Below are 14,651 nucleotides of genomic sequence, written 5' to 3' on the forward strand. Positions count from 1 at the left end.
GCATCCAATTTTTCTCTAATGTGGTGCTTTCCCTGTCCATAAAACTTATTTGATTAGCAGTACTATAGAAGCTAAGGCTTTTGTACGCAGGCACTCAAGCATAATTTAATCATTTTATTTAAGCATGAAAAAAATTATTCTGAAAGCCCTGTTAGGTAAAATATCCCTGATTGGTTTAAACTTACATTTGCAGGTATATTAAGGGTGAAATAAATCACAGAATGCCCAGTATGCAATGGAATAGTGTTAACTTTGTTATAATAGTCAGCAGTAAGTTAAAAATTGTAGTATTAGAGAATGTAAGGAATAACTATCATTATAAATAACTGCATTTAAACAGATGATTTTAAAATAAATTTTGCTTTATGCGAAACCATTTTATATTACAAGGATTTTCACCCATGGAAACCTCTTTCATAGTCAAACGAGATGAGGTCCTAATTGCATAATACCATTTATCTGCTGAGGATAAAAGTGCCAACAAATGAAAATGCACATTAGGCAAGAGATCGTCAGAATAGAAAACTGTCTTTTTTATTTTTTTTTATTTTTTTGTTTTTTTGTTTTTAAATAACCCACTCACATTAACGAAAGACTGCAGTAGCTTCCAAATTATAGGTTGTTATTTTTAGTGGAAGTAGTTCAATATTCATATTGGAGCAGATGTAGCAGTTTAACAAAACAGCTCTTCAATTCCTGCACAAATTGAAAACAGGAAAACTGATTGCATTTTCTCTTATCACTTTCCTTTTCTGAATTGACACTTTTGGCCTTCTGAAAATTTACACATGGCTTTCATCTCAACAGCACCTGCTGATCAAACAGAAACCTAACATTTTCATGAAAATGGTATAAAGAACTAGTTTTGTTCTAAACGCTGTAAAGGGCATAAGTTGCCTACTAGATAGCAACAACTGCTGGGTATAAGGCATATTCATAATAGTTTTATATTTTCATTAAGCTTTAAAGAAATACATTAAGTTCCTTCTATTTTTTCCATGTTCACTTTTGTATGATTCAAATTTCTTTGACTCAATGTCTGCCTACTACTTAGTTTTATCATGCAGCGACTATGCAAAATGTGTAAAAGGGTAGCTTACACTAAGATACGGAATACTTAGTATTTTCTCTGCCACTGCTTGGAATACACAGATTTATCTATACATATTGCTGTCTATCCAGGCACATGGGTGTAAAATACACACATCCCATTTTCTTATTCCACCCACAAAAAAAAGCAAACAAAGTCAGGCCCTATTTTTGAAGGGGCCTTACAAATTCTTTTATCAGATACAGGTTTAGCAGGTGCTTGAATGTTTGAGGATCCCCAACTGGGGAAAAATGGTTGTCACCTGAGCACAGGCCGGTAACGCTCTACCAACCACTCAGTGTAAATATCTCTGGGAAGGTAAAGGTAAATCTTGAAAATGGGTATCCTTATATGTAAAATACAAGACTGATAGCTAAGTAGCTTCCCAGATTTTTAAATAAAAGTCTATCACATATTTATCTGTTACACCTAATTTTAAGTAAAATTAAAGATGTTCCTAAGACATGCTCTCTGTCAGTTTCCTAGCAAAAGGGCTCTACCCCTCTGAAGGATTCCAAGTGTCCATTCCCTTTCTGCCTGGGTGACAAGGTAACCTCAGGCAGAAATGACATACAGTAATATATGTACCACTCTGGCAAGTTGGCCTGTGAATTGCGGTGGTTCATCATGCTCACTGAGGCAGCAGCAAACCTGAAATGTCAGTATGTTCAGTCAATGGAAGTGAAATCACGGGACTCTATTGTCTTACCCAATCGATCTGCTGTTGTCAACAAGGAAACATGCCCCCCTGGCTTTAAACAAATTTTAATTAGGCTCTTAGTTGCTGGTTCATATTTACCTATGAAAACACTTATCTTGACTATGTGTAGGAAGCAAAACAATTGTTTTTCCCACTTTTATCCATTTTAACTACCTTCTAAAGTTAATACTATCATTTTTAAGTGCACTCATGAGTGTATTAAACATTTTTTTAATTAAACAGTTTTATTAGACATTTAAAAATTATTTTTCTTTTACACCAACTCCAAGGGGAAAAAAATCCCATGGTTCAAATCCAAAACACAAATCTACCTAACAACTTGATTTCTTTTTCCCTCTAGACCTAGTTGAAAGCATACTATAAAATCAACTAATTCCATATTAAAAGTAGGTTTCATTTGCTTTTCTCACTCATTCAAGTACCACCATTAGCATCAATTCACCACCCATTCAAAACATGTCACACAAAACCAAACACAAATGATCAATTCCAAAAGAAAGCCTCTACCAATTTTGCTCAGTTTATCAATCTTACAAATAAGGGGTACATGAAACTCCTGTTATATGGGGGATGGTGCGAAAAGAAAATAAGGCATTTAAGCCATTCAAATCTGCCTAAGTTCTACAGTCCTTTTCCCTGCACCAGAAGGGAGACAGTCTCACCTCACAATAAAAATAAAAATGAACTAATCAAGTTGTTAAGCAGCTTTTTCTCTCCCCTCTTCATCTAAAGGCTTCAGCATCCCGTCAATAAATAATCTATTGTTCCCCCTTTATCCAGTCTCTTTAAACCTATTCAGAATGGCAAAACTAAACCCAATTAAAGATAAGGCCCTCCGGTAATCTCACCTCCGTGAGTCCTGTCTGGATAGCAGAGGTGATGGGAGATAGCGGCCAGGCCAGGGCTGATGCCTCCTCCTCACCACACACAACAAAAGGCAGATTTCTCTTTCTCCCTCTGCTAATCTTTAAATGTAAATTCTCTCCGCCAGCTAAGAGGAGCGACAGATAACATGTTACATCTTCACTTCTCCTGGTCTTATCGACTTCTGAATCATTGGAAAGGGAGAGAGGAAAAGAGAAAGGCAGCCTCCCCACACCCCCCTCCCCCGTTCTTTCCCACCCCTCCTTCCTCCCTGCCCGCCTCCCCTCCCCGTTCACGGAGATTACCTTCTGGCAAAGGAGCGCAGGAGAGGCGGCCGCAGCCGAGGCGGCACCCAGACCGCGGCTTTGTATTCATTAAACACACATCGGAGCTTATCAGAAGTAAAAGGCTTGTCAGGATGGCACATTGTGTGTGAGTGAGTGTGTGAGCGCAGGAGGGAGAGGAGAGAAGCCAACGTGCATCAGGGTGATTACAATATCAGCAGGGCCCAGATGGAGGCAGGAAAATAAACAGAGGGTGCGTGTGAGACGGAGCGGGAGAGGGAGGAAAAGTGGGAGAGACAGAAAGAGACACAAGCTGGAGGGAAGAAACGGAAAGGCAAGGAGGGGGCGGGGGCTCCGGCTCCAGAATGGGGATGGCAAGGAGGGCGAGGTACCCCAAGGCTGGCTGAGGGTGAGAGCCAGCGCTGGGGGAGGGTGGCCTGCATTCCCCAATCCGCCTCTACCCGGAGAGAACAGGAGGAATCCAGACTAGCGAACTGTATTTCCCTGCTCCAGGGCTAGACCGCCAACATTTTGCAGGTTCTGTCAAGGTCAAAGGGGGATCAAGAGCTCTCTTTCGGCGGAGCTTAACAATGAGACATTCACCATCTCACCTCCATCCAAATAGCCACAATTTGCAAAACAAACCTAGTGAGTCCTCACAGCGGTTACACAGCCTTCCAGACCAACCTCAAGTGGGAGTTCCCATCCCGTTCTTTGCTGACCCCAACGGTCCTAATTTCCAACCCCCTGCCCACACACACAAAGACCGACCCAGGCAGATACAAAATATCTCATTTCTCTGGGCTTCAAGTGTCCCAGCAGAAGACTTGTGTAGCCAGCGTCACTGTGATAAGAAGGCGCACTTGTGATTGGTAGCTACAGGTGACTCTGAGACACCTGCTCCACCTCCAGAAATTGTGTTGGGGGAGGGGTTCCTCATGTGTACATCTGAGAGTCTATTTTGGAGGTGGGAATTTAAAACTGAGGCAATCAATCTCGGCTTGAGCTGCCTCACAGCTCTTCACCCACCCAGAGCCCAGGAATCAATCAGAGAACAAGCAGGAAGCTAGCGCTCCTCCATCAGCCCAGAGTTCATCTTCCACCCCATCAGGGTCTGGAGGGAGATACACCTGAGTGGTCTCATGGGAGCCCCTTTCCACTTTTAAATGCACCCGTCAGATAACATGAACATCTGATCAGATCCTTAATGGAGTGCAGATAATGCAGCAAAGAAGGTTATTTTATTGCGGGGAGAGGGAGTATTTGGTCATGTTGTATTTCAAGGCACTGAAGCTTGGTTAACAAGCTCTCACTGCAGTATGAAGAGTTCAGAATAAAGTAGCCAATAAAGTACACAATTGTTCATGGCATACATTGCAGCCCCAGCTGCAGTGAAACTTCAGGTTGTAAAATAGTTTATGCATGAGGTCTCAATATAAAGAGACAAAATAGTTGGGAGGAGGGGGAAATAAGGCAAGTAGAGAAAAACACTGAAGAGCAAGAGAACTAGCAGCAGCCTCTGAGAGGAGACAAATTTGAAGAAGCCCTTTAGAAAACGAGGAGAAGCACTGTTTAATCAAGCACTCCCCTCCAAATCACTCAGTCAAAAAAGTTTTATGTGTAGTGGATCCTCCTGCACACCACCCCCCGGCTCCCACCCCAAGAAAATAATTAAGGGAAATTGGATAGGTAAGGTAAAGTGAAAAAAGCTGAGCATTGGTGGGGGAAGAGCATATGTGAAAAATCTTGTCATGCGATGAATGTCAGATGAAAAGGGGTCTGCCACAATCCACCAGTAATCCAATAATGTGGAAAACCTCGTGGTATCACTGAGACGAGAACGAGGTAGTATTTCCCCATAAATCTTCAAAAAGTGAGCAGGTTCAATAGTTAGAGAAGCGTGCAAGGATAGGAAGTAAACCATTTGGCAGGGTATGTTACAAAATCGAGTGCACTCTAAATGGGTGAAAATCTGTCATTCTTACATGTTTTAAATTTAATAACAGATTTCTCTCATAAAGGGTCACCTTTCACTTTTCCTCTGTTACAAAAATTGCATTCAGAGTAACCAGACGCAACCACATATACCTTCCCCTTTATTACATCTTAGATCAATTTGGACACAAACTACCCACAAACGTTTATAAATCCAATGCAACTCTAGGAAGTAAAAAATACAACTTACAAATGCCAACTGATTTTTCCATTACATGCTCTCTGAAAAAATGCTATTTAAAAAACAAAGCCCTACTACTTTCAAACCCAGAAGAGGCTTACATTTTTTCTTTAAAAAGCATCCAGATACTGAAGGCATGAAGAAAACTGCACAAAAGCTTATCTGCCAATGTTCTTATTTTGTAAAGGCACAGTATTTCTATTACTACCTTGTTTGTTCGCTGACTTTTGGCTCACGGTTACAGAAAAGATCAACCAATTCTCAAATGGGAAGAATCCATGACTCTCTTCCAAAGCAAACACTTTGCTGCAAAGCTTTCAATTAAAAAAAGGGGGGGGCAATATAATAAGAAGTATAATCACAGAATAAGTGTACAACAGAAAGTGGTTTCTATAATCACAGCTGTCTTAAAGACCAGGCTGGAGACTAGAAATCTTAATTTCAACTAGTTCTTTTCTTAAATAATAGGTTACCTTCCTATAGGAGCAAGAAGGCCCATCTGCCTCAGGCAGATAAGTTTCGAAGCATTAATTCAGATAAAAATCTAGCATTTTCTTTCTTTCTTTGAGTATGTGAATTCTAGTGTGCTATAATGTGAGAATTCCAACATATGACCATTATGGCATAATATCTCATTGCTCAGCTTGTCATTATTTCATTTGTAATTCTTATGTTAATTATGTTCATAATTACTATAAACAGATGTGGTAGACATTCATGTGACCTTTTATTGCAGAATGCATTCCTCACTCATTTTGCTATAATTTCTCATGTATGTGAAACTGAAATGCAAAAAAAAAAGCTTTCTAATTTTCTAATGCTTTATATGCATAAGTTAAAACAAAACCTACCTTCTACCTCATCTGCATTTCAAAATACTAGAATATTCTTAACATTTAAGCTGCTTTGTAGAACATTTCAAAATTGCACACTGAACCTCACTGCTGCTCACTAAATTGTAGCTATAGATGCCAAACAAAGGCTAGCATTCGTGTCTAAGTTGTCTTTTTTTTTTAATATCAAAGGTTAATGCAGCAGAATTGTGCTTCAAAACCAAGTGCCTAATAGCTACATAGCAATTTATTCACTCATAACTCAACCATCACCCTCTTTACATAAAACACATTTACAATAAAATCAGTATGGATTTCATTAGCTGTAAACCTCCTCGAATTTCATTTCTTTGGCCCTAATCTATAATTAGTGTGGACAGACAGGTGCAAACCCTTCTCTTCTACAGATGGCTACTGGAAATGGTGCAAAGTAGCTCCTTCTGTTTAAACAACACAGATAACCTGCTCTGTCTTATCACTTACAATTACCTCCATTAAACTGAACTAATGTTTGCTTTAATAAAATGTTCACTGTTCTTTAAACATTATTTAGGAACTCTTATATTAATGGCTGTAAAAAAGTGAAGTTGGAAGGTGTCTCTTTAGATAATAATAAATAACTTATTTTGGATGAAATGTTCTCACTTGATGGATAATATTCTGGGGTTCACAAAGGTGTTTTAGTTGACTTAACATGTGTCAGTTATTTTGCATAAATAGGGTCAAATATGGTATTTTTAAAAGGCATCTGGGTGACAAACAATTTAACAAGAAATTCAGAAGTATGAAATGTTTAATTTCTTTCTTAAAGATTTTAACTTATTATTGAAGTATATAATTCCTAAAATCCTGGATTGTTTTCAAAGGGTATTTATGTTAACCTAATTTTATGTATTTGTTTAACTTCTGATGGATTCTGAAAGTTGTATGAGTTCATCATTTTAAGGCACATTTTAAAAATTAACCATGCATGCAAGTGCACTCTATAAGCACATGGTTAAAAATACCACCATTTCATAATAAATAGCTTCTATTCTATAAAGCAGAGATCACTTCTCCCTGCTTCTGCTATCAATAAAGTCTGTGGATCACTAGATGATGAATAAGGTGTCCATAAAACAAAGAACTTTTAAATGCCCAAACGTCAACAAATAAATACCTTTTCCCACTGAACTTACATAACTTACAGTAATAGACTCCAGTAAAATGCAACTGACTTTTTTTTCACATGCAAATCCTGCAGGTGCCAATTTTTCAGACTGCTTTGCTATGAAGGGCTATGCTGCCTGCATAAAACCTCAATGAAGAAGGGTTTGCATTCAGTGCCTGTCAGCTGATGTTCATATCAAAGAAGTGAGAAACAGGATTTGACAGTGAAGAATGTCCCAACCTGACAACCACTGACCAGCATTGCTATTGGAAGCATTTCTTTCTCGTGATCCCTTTTCAATGTTGGGGAAAAAAAGGAAAGAAAAAAGTGTTTTTTTTTTCTTTTTTGGCTAAGCTTCTATTTTACAATAAAATAAATGATAATGGCACCTTACATTTGTGTACTTCTTTGCAATTTATGAAGTGTTCTTTTATCTGCAAATATTTATACTAACACCCTGGATGGGAAAGCTCATCATTAAATACTAGCATCAAGAGCAATATCTTACTTTTCTTCAGAAAGGGAATATCATAAAAATATTAAAAAGCTACAGTCCTGGAGCTGCAACACATACTGTCCTAGTATTTCCAGCAACTTGCAGTTTAATAGTGCAGTTTCATTGTACTACAAGTAAAATGTGTCTTATTAGGAAAGTCCTTTACGGATCATTTTAAAATCAAATTATTAGCAGGTATTAGCGGGTCACAGAGACTAAGGCTACAAAGGAAAATATCATTTCAAAGATTTATGGTCTGCTTTGAGTTCTCTAAACATTAAAGAAAAAATAGACCGTTTTCTCCACATCTTTTATTAGGTGTGAACTGGACACTGGAGAAACCACATACTCTCCCATTCAGTATTTAGCTTTTCAAATAAAATGAGTGCTGTCTAAATGGTTTACAAAAAATTATTAATGCTTAAACAAAGTCTTTTAATATAAAGTTCTTCTCTTAGTATAATCTTAGATAAAGTCAGCTTTTCTGTACCCAGAATGAGCCTGATTCCTTGATTATTTGGTTGAAATTTTTTCTTTTGAAAGAATAAGCCAAAGAAATATCAAATGCTAAATACAGTACAAGTAAAACAATGTTAGACTTCAACTTCCTCAACATAACTTCCCAGCTGCAAAATATGCCTAGGTCAAACTAAGATTCCCTGATTAATACTGGGTGAGACCATCAGATGTCCCTTTAAAAACAACAATCAATAAAAAGAAAGAAAAGAAAAAGAAATCAGACTGCCCTATATATGCTACCTGAAAGCCCACACAATGTTAAAACTAGAATTGACATTAAGGATAAACAAGGGAAAAAGATCCAGAGAATTATGAAATAGCTTCTCTTTGTACACATCACATCTGACATAACCACCCAGGTTTGGGCGAAGATGGTTTAAGAAACAATTGTGTTTGTTGATCTTTTCTGAGGAACTGTGTGACAGGAGAAACTGGGCACAACAGAATACTCACTGGTCAAGGCAAAAGGCTGCAATAAACTAAAAGAAGCCCCCCCACCCCCGACACTAACAAACCGTTTATCACAGAGAAGTTAGTCAATGTGTATTCTAGTGAGTGTGGACTCACTGGGCACAGACCCAGTTTCACTCCTGTTCTATGCAAAGGGAGGGGTATGATAATAAAAGCTACTGAGTGCACTTAAAAGTGGTACAGATGTTTAAAAGGAGACTAGAAGGGGGGAAAAAACCTGTAAAACAAATTTCAGTTCACCCAGAAGGTAGAAAGGAAACGCTTTGGTCAGCAACCCAACCTTTACCAGGGGATAAATCAATTTGCAGCAGCTGTGGACAGCCATTTATATAAAGGCCCTGGGCAGATTAATTAAGGGAAGCGAAGTTAAAAATTCGAAGGGGCCCAGAGTTACATTAAGCACATGAAGTTGGTTTGGAGTAGCCTCCCCAGCTCTCCTAATCTTCACTCCCACGCCCTGGACTCTGTGACTGGTCTTCAGGAGCTCCTCCACGGGGAATACTAGCTGTTCCTTAAAGCGACACTCTGTAGCCAGGCTGGGGCACGTTGGGATTTGAGGTGCCCAACCTTGTATAATAAGCTATGCTCAAAAGATTTCTCCACTACGCTTTACAAGGAATAAGGAAACCCAGGGCTGCATGGCTCCCCAGCCAAATCCTCCAATCTTGAAAAGCGCGCGGGGGGGGTGGGGGCGGTTAAGGGAGGACTGGGGCTATTTTTAGTAACAGTCTTGGTTCACATCCTACTTCCCGGAATCTGTCCTCAAACTTTTCCAAGGATTGACTGCCCTTACCCCACCCCACCCGCCAAAAAAGTTTCAAAACACGGATTTAACCGCCTTGTACCAACCTAACCGTCTTTGCCTAAGGTGTCCTGGCCAGCTCAAGGTCCGCCCAGGGAGAGGGGTCTGGGTGCGCCGACCAACCCAGTCCTTTCAGGCTCCCAAAGAGAGCGGTGGGGCCCGGAAAACGAAATTAATTCCCCGGACGCGGCTCCCCGTCTGGTCTGGGCTCCGCCAAGCGGGAGCTGCAGAGCACAAGGCTCCGCTCCCCGCTCCGGAGACGCGAGCCGAATCGGGGATGCAACTGGAACACCCAGAGGACTTGGGCAGCAGGGCCCCGGGCGCGCGGAGGTCTGGGCAGGAGCGACGCTGCCCACCGGCCCCCGGCGGCAAAGCCCCAAACCCATCGCGGGCGAGAGATTCCGGTCGGGAGACGCCGACAAGAGCTCGCGGGGCCGCGGCCTGTCCTCCACGGGCTTCCCACTCGAGTAGCCCGAATGCCCGGGAAGAACAGGGAAAGTTCGCAGGTGGGCGCAAAGCGCTTGGGTGTCGCTCAGAGGACCCCGACCCCAGTCGCAGCCGGGTCTCAAAGTTAAGATTCCTTCTCTCCTGCTCCCAGAGCTAAGTTTTCCACCATCGAAACAAGCCTTTCCTTTCCAGTTAAAAAAAAAAAAAAAAACCACGATGAGGGTTTAGGGCCACCTGCCAAACGCACCGTAGGTACCTTGACCGGTTGTTTGGTCGGGGGGAAAACACGCATGATCTTCCTGCTCATATATCGTAATCATGGAGAGGAAAGAAAACTGTTGTAAACAGTGAGGGGAATCTAAGAGTAAAAACTGCATCCTTGGCTGACCCGTGAAGTTCAGTGTCAACGCAGCTTGGAGTCACTCGCGACGTCCCTCTTTGCCCTGGTGCGTAGTTCTGCCCTAGTTCAGCGACAAGTACAGCCTGGAGCCTCTCGGCCGAATAATCCAAATGAAGATGACGGTCATCAGAATAATAATTAATAGCAACAGCCAGAGGCCCGTCCCCGCCGCCCGCCCGCCCAACCCTCCCGCGGGCACTTACACTGCACAGGGCCGGAGAGTCCCACCATCCGCAACCGGCTCCGAGCTGCAAATAAAACTTCCCGTCGTCTCGGCAGGCCCGCGGGGCGAGGGGGCGAGGGCACGGCGCCTCTTCCCTCGCAAGGCCAGAGTGTCCTGGACCACTCGCCCACGCGCGCTAGCCACGAGGCCTCGGAGTCGCGCCGCGGCGCGCCTGCGGCCGCTCGGCGCTACGCACAGCGAGCTGCGGTGCGAGGAGCCCGGGCTCGGGAACGCCAGCCAGACGCAGCCTCCACGCAGAGCCCAAGACTTGCGGAGCACCGCTCCTCCCGCCTCCCTCCCTCCGCTTTTCTGTTGTTGCTGCTGTGGCAGACAAATGTGATGTAGGGCGCAGGGAACTGCCACTGTCACAGGCGGCGTCTGCGTCTGCCTCGCCCGCCCTCGCTCACTCTCGAAGAAGGCGACGCATTTATCTGCAGGGCGGCCGAGCGTCCGCCGGGGAGCAGGAGCGCCGCGCGCTGTGCGGCTAGAGCGCCCGCACCAGGCCGGCTCCGGCGCGCGCTCGCGCCCGGGGCGCCGCGGCCGCTCGGGAGGGAGGCGGAGGCGCGGCCGCTACCAGGTGCAGGGAGGAGGGCCCGCGGCGGGGCAGGGGGGAGGTGGAGGTGGGAGACATCTGTGTCGTGCAGGGGTCACGGAGGTCAAGTATATGTTAACAATGGGCAGGCCCGGCTCGCTAGGGCGCGCGAGCGGGCGGCCTCCCTCCCGGCCTCGCCCTCTCCCTTGCAGGCTGGACGTGGGGCTGGCTCCCTAATGATGCTTTCCCGGGCCGCTTGCTCTCCAGCGGCCCGAGTGCCCTGCAGTAACCCAAGACGACCACTTTCCCCGGCCATCTGGAGCGCTCCTGGCTGCCCTGCCTGTGTCTCATCACTGGCTGGAGAGACAGCTCTGCTAGAAATCAAGCCACTCTCAGATCTCCACTCTAATCCCCTTCTGTTAGCTGATTTCCAGACTGACTATTTGCTTTCGCATTAGATAATAGCCTTAGAGAAAACAATTATCATTTTCTTTTTTCCTTTGTTTTTCTACTTCTCCCATAGTATATCATTAAGAGGGGCCTCTTTCTATCTCACGTTTTTGTTGGTTGTATCCCCCTCCCCCAGACCTTAATATCAATACCGGGGGTGGGGGTGGGGTCCCCGGAGGAAAAGACAGGGTGAAAGAATTCCAGATATTTCCAAAGTAAATAAATAATCTCTCAGGGAACAGGGCTGACAATTTGTTCGTACAGAGCAAAAAGGGCTTGAATAATAATGAAAATATTAATATGTAGGTCAAATATGATCAGATAATGGCTTGCAATGATAAGTAAAATGAAATCTTTTCAAATTATTATGGAACGGTGCCACGACTGCAAATGTTATTATATTTAGTGTAACAATTTGAAATCCTGCTCTGAACCATGTTTTTTCCCAACTGGCTTAAATCAGTGCAAAATGTCCTGTGTGCACGTTTCTAAATTTCATCTTTACAAAGGAAAAAATGCTTAAGAGAGAGTCAGAGCGAGCCTGATGCAGTGGGAACTGATGAGACATTCGTAGGTTTTATTTTTTTTAATGGTGCTTCAAATATTTAATAGTGAGTAAAATCCCTTCCCCCATCCTTTTAAACCCAGCTGGAGCTTCCAATTCTGAAGTCTTTTCAGACTCTACTAATTTTTTGCAATTCATTTTCAGAAAACAACTCATTGTACATTCTGCCCTCTCCTTGGGACATTTGACTAATGAATTACAATGGATTAATGAATTGTAATGTTAAGTCTTGGTATTTGATATCATGATGCATTTAATTTGAATCTCAAGTTTTATCAATTTGTACATTCTATAGTAATTTCTGCATTACAGCTCTTTATTTTTTGCTCTCCTTGCAAATCTTAACAGCATTAATAATCTTAAAATATAAAATTTTATGTACACTACTCTTAACTCCTTTATGTAGGAAATTATCAAAGCTTACTTATATTTAAAGAATCAAAAACATTTTAATATTTCATTATTCTATTACTTGTATTATTTCTTCTGTCCCCAAATTGAAAACCGAGAATTTAGATTCTGGGTCTATACATTTATTCTTATTTAAGATTAATAAAATGACATCTGAATCAGGAACGATTCTTATGAAATAGCGTTACTTCTAAAATCACATTGTAAAGTTTAGAAATAAAGTAAATCAACAAGTTTTAGGATGTAAAAAATAGAGGGAGAAATAAAATATACATATCATGCTACATTTTTCTTCTTCCTGAAAATTGTGCCAAAGTAGGTGAGAAATTATAATAGAAGCATTAAATTTCAAAATCAATGGAAAATAACTTGCAGGAAATCAAAACAGTTTTACATTTTCAGGCTGTATTCACAACACAAAAGCATATATTTAAATCATATTTTATAAAATCTTATAAGATTCTAGAAGGCTTATGTGGTTCTCCCTTTTGCCAGTCATTCTTCTGGAAGAATAATAATCATTGTTCTAGTTGTACTTCTTTTTTTAAAAAATGCACAACGTTTCCTACTCAATTTGACTTTACATCAGATAGAATATGTCACTAAATCTGAGCGTTTTTAGAAATTCTGATAAGAGCAGCTAAAGAATGTATATCCTGATGCTGATGTATAATGAATCAGTGTATTCCTTAATCCCACTTCTCACCCACTTTAAAGGCCTGTGTCCTACAAAATGTAGAACACATTTTTCTCTAGGGTTTATCCTTATATTATCTCCTAACTCCTCTATTTGGAGCAAATAGTAACTATAGGGACCAAGTCAAGTGTGAGGTGATTCTTGAATTGCAAAATCTAGGAAAATAAAACATTAAATGAAAAGGGAGGGGCTCATTGATAAGTGTGGTAGGAGGATGTGATTTCCCTGAAAACTATACAGGTCCACAAAATATTCGGTTACCCTAGCTTTGGGGTAGGAAATACACATGACATTACATTCATAATGCAATAAACTATTAATTGATACATTTTTTAAAAAATCTAAGGAGACAGGAATCCGTATTGTCTTTCTGTCTGCCACTCACAAGAGAAAATCAGGTATCTGTACTTTCAGGACTATTATTTTGCTGAGCCAAAAAAAAAATCTTAAAAAAATTGTTTTTTAAAAAGAGATTATTTACAAAAATAGGCAACTATCCACCCTAATGAAAGCATTAAATTGAAAAATAAAATACTCAGTATTGTGTTAAACTATAAAAACCCTTACTAGCAATTTTTTCTCGCAGATTTTTTTCTCACATCATTAAATTTTCATTATTGTAAAGATACCAAGTTCTTTCAGCTCACAGGTTTTTTTTGTTTTTCAGTAATGTTACCTAAGAATGCTTTTTGTTTTTCCTTAAGCCAATCTTAAAAAAATGCAGAGCGTTTGAAATACAAATTTCAGATGACTGCTTATTATCTTCTTTAGAGATATGTGATTCACCTTTCACAAACAGGAATTCCTATACAAAATTTTAACAAGTCCTTAATTAGCACTTTCAGAATTCCTTCTTACAGATATTAAAGTTTGAATGACTCCCAAACTGTGGTTTTTCTACATACCTTGAAAAAGTCCTCCTGTTTGCTTAGGTTGATGAAAATTCTTAATTAACATGTTACTTATTTTTAAAGAAAATTATTGTATTTGTGAAAAAAATAGAATATGATAAACATAAAGGACGAGAAGCAATAATTACATTTTCATAAGTGAAGAACTTACCCCACTTGCAATTTCTCTCGCTTTTGCTGTGTAATTTTATGTAGCATACTTTTTGAGCTTTGTAAGGACAAATCTTATTCCAGATCTTTGCAGTTTTGTTATTTAACTTGTTTAAGGTTTAATTTTAGAACACAGAGAACAAAAGAATAAATTTTAGAAATCTTTTTATCTTATTCTATAAGCGTACAGTGTAAATACATTAGCTCTTAGGAGACCTAAGATAATAAACAGATTTTTTTTAATAGAAAATTTACCAGTTAAACTAAAAATGGCTCTCAGGACTCCCTGGCCATCCAGTGGTTAAGACTCAGAGCTTCCACTGCAGGGGGCACAGGTTCAATCCCTGGTTGGGGAACTAAGATCCCAAATGCAGCGTGGCGCGGCCAAAAAAAAAAAGTGGCTCTCATGATACCTTCAAATAAGCTGATCGTCTTGGTATGATTTAGCTGCAAGCCCGA

The 14,651-nt window shown here is 40.9% G+C and overlaps 1 protein-coding gene across 3 annotated transcripts in view; it reads right to left on the reverse strand.

Annotated features, from left to right (window-relative positions):
* Positions 1–11,002, reverse strand: part of RUNX1T1 (RUNX1 partner transcriptional co-repressor 1) — a 135,303-nt gene extending 124,301 nt beyond the window's left edge. For 2 of the 3 annotated variants that reach the window (XM_081258071.1, XM_081258070.1), the window contains exon 1: positions 10,457–11,002. In XM_081258071.1, coding sequence (XP_081114197.1) covers positions 10,457–10,484 — 28 coding nt within the window. In that variant the 5' untranslated portion in view covers positions 10,485–11,002. The other variant, XM_081258073.1, reaches the window with a different exon arrangement.
* Between the last annotated feature and the right edge of the window lie 3,649 nt (positions 11,003–14,651).

The sequence above is a fragment of the Mesoplodon bidens genome, assembly GCF_964165515.1.
Source record: "Mesoplodon bidens genome assembly, chromosome: 16".
NCBI classification, from domain to species: domain Eukaryota; kingdom Metazoa; phylum Chordata; class Mammalia; order Artiodactyla; family Ziphiidae; genus Mesoplodon; species Mesoplodon bidens.